The 5,576-nt window shown below is 54.8% G+C and overlaps 1 protein-coding gene across 1 annotated transcript; it reads right to left on the bottom strand.

Annotated features, from left to right (window-relative positions):
* Window positions 1-568: 568 nt before the first annotated feature.
* LOC119291444 (monooxygenase 2-like) lies at window positions 569-2,364 on the bottom strand. Its single transcript, XM_037570197.1, has 4 exons — window positions 2,176-2,364; window positions 1,885-2,031; window positions 1,693-1,761; window positions 569-1,598 (listed from the first exon to the last, which is right to left on the bottom strand). Exons 1-4 carry the CDS (start codon window positions 2,259-2,261, stop codon window positions 668-670), a joined length of 1,233 nt encoding a protein of 410 aa, XP_037426094.1. The 5' UTR covers window positions 2,262-2,364; the 3' UTR covers window positions 569-667.
* Between the last annotated feature and the right edge of the window lie 3,212 nt (window positions 2,365-5,576).

The following is a 5,576-nucleotide window of genomic DNA, read 5'->3' as shown; positions in this document are numbered from 1 at the left end:
TCGCAGCCGGAACTAGATGATGGATCTTGAGATCCGATCACCAAGCCTCTGGCCGGCCACCTCCGACGAAGAAGATGACCACCACCACTGGCCAACGAGACGACGCGAGACAAAGTAGGGCACTGCCAGCGTGCGTCGTGGCCAGCACCACCGGTGCTAGGCCCGTCCGGGACCATGCCCCATGGCCGAGGGCAGCAGCAAGCGCTCCCACGACGGGGAAGCAGACCCAAAGCCTAGATCCGGCCCACCTACACGCCGCCAAGTGGCCACCACCGAGCGCCGTTCAGGGGCAGCCCCGCCGCCGTGAGGGACGCCGCCCCACGGGCAGCAGGCGCCAGCTACCATCGGACCACCGCCGCGCACCACCGGTCGCTGCGAGATCTGCGCGGGGCAATGGCGAAACGATGATGACGCCCCGCCGCCACCTTCCCTGGGGTACACGCGGGCTTCACCAATGTCCCCTCCGACGGCGGCGAAGCGGGGGAGGAGTGAGAAGGGGAGGCCGGCGGCGGGGTTAGGGTTTCCCCCGTGCACCAGAGGGATGTGCCTAAGCGAATGACCAATTCCATGAGCCTGTGCTTGAAAGCCGTATTCGTACAACTGGATACATAGGACCGTATTCGGACCCCTTTACAAATGGCTTCTGCCAGAACCAGACCCCTCGCAGTCAAAGTGTGCCACAGTCGTAGTCCGGCGTCATGAGGAGCCCCTTGGCGAGCACCCCTGACAGCAGCCTGTCCCGCGCAAATCTCACCACGGCGTGCTCGCTCTGCTGCACACGCCCCACCATGTAGGACGCCGCGATCACCTGCGCGCTCCTCCACCGCCGGATCCCGGCGTACCGGCGCAGAGCCGCCTCGATCGTCTCAGTGCCGTCGCCATCGCGGGCCATGGCGTCGCCGAGGCACCGCGCGAGGACGACGGCATCCTCCAGCGCGATGCACGCGCCCTGTGCCAGGTCCGGCGTCGTGGGGTGGAGCGCGTCGCCGGCGACGCACACGTTCCCCTTGCTGATGCTCCCGAAGAGGAGCGACAGCGGCGGGCGGTACCTCAGGGGCGCCACGAGGACGTCGTTCATCTCGCTCCTCTCGACCGCTTCCAGCACCTCGTCAGGTGCCTTGATGCTCCGCAGCTTGGCCAGGACGAACTGCTTCATCTCCGCCGGGCTATGGTCAACGTCCTCCTTCCCGTCCGGACAGGAAGGTGACCACGTCAGGAACCAGTACACGTCCGTGTCGCCGCAGGGCACCAGGCCGGCACGGAAGCCGTTGCCGCTGAACTGCATGAACTTGGGCTGGAAGCCGTGGCCATTGGGGTACTTGACGTGCCCCCGCGTGGCTCTACGCCCCGAGTCCAGCGGCTTGGCGAGCCCCAGCCATTTGGCCACCACTGAGTTGATCCCGTCGCAACCGATCAGCACCTTTGCTCGGAGCATCGAACCGTCGGCGAGATGGAGGATCTTGGCATCGCCACCGCCTTCTTTGTCGTCGTCGATGGAGACGATCCTGGAGTTGTAGCGGATGGTGTCTGCCGGAAGCTCTTCCTCCAGCGCCTGGAGGAGCACGTTACGCTGCACGCACCGGGCTTCGTGGGGTCCCCTGCATCAAGGAGCAACACAGATAAATTCACCCAAGAACAGAGCAACTTCAGAGCAAGTTCGTGTCTGATATTGATGTTGGATGGATATCTCACAGTTTGCCTTGCACCCGGAGATCCAGCTCTCGCACCACTTCCCCGGTAGTCGGAGACATGACGCGCACCCTAGCGAGAGGAGAAAAATGAAGAGAAAAACATACCCACGTCAGAACGGCTAACTCGATACGTATGATCGTGATAAGCTTCAGAAAAAAGATGGAGATCAAGATCGAGCTTTACTGCACGTACCCCTGAACCTGCAGGTGGTGGCTCCTCATCTTGTCGCCGACGCCGAGGGCGTCAAGCGCGCGGAAGGCGTTGGTCCATGTCATGAACGCGAAGCCGGACGTCCGAAGCGCCGGCGACGACTCCAGCACCACGCTCCGCACGCCCTTCCTGCATCCAGTGAGATCCTCGTTTAGTTAAGCCTATGTGTCACACACACATGGAGCTGGCTGTGAGATCCTCGTTCACGAAGAATTCAGAGAGCATGTGAGTCGTCTCTGCCTCTATGGAGATGTGACTGGTGTGCCGGCGTACCTGTGGAGTCCCAGGGCGACGCCGACACCGGCGAGGCCGGCGCCGACAATGACCACGTCCTCGGCGGCGTCCTGCTGCGGTTGCATGTTTGCTTACACTGGCTTCGACGACTGATCTATACGGTTTGTCGTGTGTTCGTGTATGCTCGCGAGTGAATTTGAGTTGGTTTCCACTGCTCTAGTACCATTCAGCAAGTCAATGCGGTATGTATATATGCGTCTGCCGCCAAGGAGTTTGGCTCCAAGAAAACTGAAGCAGCGGAGAAGGAGGCGGCTCTGGCGTCACTGCTGATGATGCCGCGCGGCTGCCTTGCTGGTTGGCCTTGTAGAACAATGGTCAACTTGGGCACTTGGCAACTTGCATCTGTCCTTTTTGAGTATCATACTAGTGGCTTTTTCTTTGGAGTAGTTCTTTATCCGAGGGTTTTGGGAGCAAGGTAGAATACAAAAACGGTTGATGGGCACATGCAAATATGTTGGCCATTGCCTCGTTTTCGGTCCTCGGGAGTGGGTGACACCTTGTTTTCGGTTCTCTTTTAAAAGCAACTCTATCAGACCCCGCATTCCGCCCGGCCTGTAAAACGCGTTTGCAGTTAGCGAAAAACGGCTTTTACAGGCCGGCAAGGACGGCCGTAGACGTAGACACCTCAAACGGTATACGGGTTGGCTTTACCGTGTCTGCTCTTACACCGCTGCTTTCCACATCTCATCGGTCTGCCAAATATCAAATCCAACATAATACAACAAACGAAAGCAAACTAAATAATTATTGAAATTCAACACACTACAACAATCATCCACATTACAAATAATTATTCAAATCTTAAATAATGCAATACAAAACTTGTGACGAATACGAATACAAATGAATACAAAAATGAGTCACTGTCCAACCCTTTGCCAATGGTGCTCAATGAGATCCTCCCGAAGTTGAAAGTGTGTGTTTACATTTTCAATCTCCTTGTATGTCTGAAGAAAAGCTCTAATGCGGTTAGGGTCTCTAGCTGGTTTGACACGGCTACCCACATTGTCGTAGAAGAATTCCAAGTTCATTCATCTCTCATTTTTAAGAATCATATTGTGAAGGATAACACAACATGTCATGATATTTTTCAAGATTTTCTTAGCCCAAAAATGAGCAGGACCACAGACAATGGCAAACCTAGATTGCAAAACACCAAATGCTCTTTCAATGTCTTTTCGGGCTGCCTCTTGCACCCTTGCAGATTCACACTGTTTTTTAGTTTTGGGTTCTTTGATGCTCTTGACAAATATGCACCAAGGAGGGTATATACCATCTGCAAGATAGTACCCTTTTGTGTATTCATGTCCATTGGTAGCGTAGTTGCAAGCAGGAGCATCGCCACTAGCAAGCCTAGCAAACAAATGAGACCGTTGCAACACATTGATATCATTGAAAGTGCCCGGCATACCAAACAAGCAATGCCAAATTCATAAATCCTCAGATGCTACGGCCTCTAGCACAATTCTTGCATCACGAGACTTGCCACAGTACATTCCTTGCCATGCCCTCGGGCAATTTTTCCATGTCCAATGCATACAATCAATGCTACCTAGCATGCCAGGCCAACCTCTCCTCTCATTAGATGCCATCAATTTCTTTGTGTCATCCTCGTTGGGTGCCCGAAGATACTCAGAACCAAAAACACGGATGGTCACTTTTGCAAATCTACGCACTAACTCAATTGTAGTATCTTCACCAATGTGAAGGTACTTATCGGCATAGTCAGCCGGAACGCCATATGCAATCACCTGCATAGCTGCATCGATTTTTTGATATGCACTAAATTCCTTTAAGCCCGCAACATTTCTTCCTTGAGTAAAATACCGGCAATTTGCCTCGCAAGCTTGAACAATTTTCACAAAGAGAGATCGGCGCATTCGGTACCTTCTCCGGAAGAGGTGCGGTGGAATGTAGGATTCTCCACGAAGTAGTCTTGCATCAACATCTCGTTCTCAAGATGACGATTCCGAGGAATGCAAAGACGCCCGACGGTCGATCCTCTCCTTATCTTCCGTTTCTCGTCTTTGTGCTCCTTCACGGCAAGTGCCATGACTAATGTCTGCTGCCGAAAGTTTGCAAGCATGGTCTCAACATCCGTCGTCCGAATCGGTGAGCAAGAACTTCTCGCACGGGCTCAACTCCATCTACATGCATACCGGCGCGTCAATCAACTATACCGCTCGCTCGCAAAAATCACAAAATACACACTAACCGGTGCCGGATGCGGCGGGTGATACCGGGCGGCGACGAGGGGCGGGCTCGAAGGTGGTCGATTCCCGGCGGCGGTAGCGACGAGGGCGTTGCTCTTCTCGCCGAATCCGGGAGAGGGGGGGTCGGTACAGCGTGACGACGCGGGAGGGTGGGGGACGGCCCCACGGCGCAATTCTGCCCGCAGATTTGGCCGGAATTGCCGTCGGCAGACGGGCGGAAGCAAGGGCGGTTGGCGGTGGAAGGGGGTGGGAAAAATGCGTGCGGGCTGAAATGTCCCTCCCGCTAAGTGATTCTGTGTGATGCAGGGCACCGCAACTGCGACGGGGAAACCCGTGTATTCGCGGGTTGGAGCCGAGATTTTGCCGCGCCCCTTAAATTTTTTGCGGGCCGGGGCGGTATGCGGGGTCTGATCGGGCCGGCTTTTCCGCCCCTACCCGCATTTTGGCGGTTATTTTTCAGGTCGGGGGCGGATGCGGGGTCTGTTAGAGTTGCTCTAAGTACCAGTTATGTACCTTTATTTTATGGAAACCAGTTATGTACTTCGTATATTACGTTCAAGTACACACGCATCAAGCCCAAAAAGCGATTCAGAGCCCGGAAAAAGCCTAAAATAAATCATAAGTTTGTAGACAAAAGCTAAATCAAACCCTGAACTTTGAATCCCTAAAATCAGCACACCGAACTATAACGATCCCGATCTATTTTACACCTTAAGCGTGTTTTCAAGGGTATTCTCGATGCGGCAGGTAAAGCTATGACTGGGCCGACCCATCAGGCGCGAAGAGTCTTTTTCTTTTAGTATCGCGCAACTTAACAACAATGACAACAAAAAGATTAGGGTTTCTGCCTCCCGCCGTGGCCGCCGCAGGTCCGCCTCCTCTCCGATGGCCCTAGGGCCATGGGGGCGCGGTGGATCTCGGCAAGGGCCGGCGGGAGGGCTCCGTTTTTAGTAGTTTCTTTCAGCTTTGCTAGGGGTTGTGTCCTCCTCAGGAAGACGAGACGGCGGCGGCTCCCTGAAGATGGAATAAAGGTCTCCCCGCCTAGTCCCCGTTCCGGCGGCGCGTCTATCACCGTTGGTGGGCGTGTGGAGGTGTGTCTCCGGTGGATCTATCTTTGGTGGATTTGCTCGGATCTCATCGTTGTTCGTCTACGTTCGCGTGTCTTCG

The sequence above is a fragment of the Triticum dicoccoides genome, chromosome 4B (genome assembly GCF_002162155.2).
Source record: "Triticum dicoccoides isolate Atlit2015 ecotype Zavitan chromosome 4B, WEW_v2.0, whole genome shotgun sequence".
Taxonomy (NCBI): domain Eukaryota; kingdom Viridiplantae; phylum Streptophyta; class Magnoliopsida; order Poales; family Poaceae; genus Triticum; species Triticum dicoccoides.
Note: the sequence above shows the minus strand (reverse complement) of the source record. Positions and strands in the feature narration are given on the sequence as shown.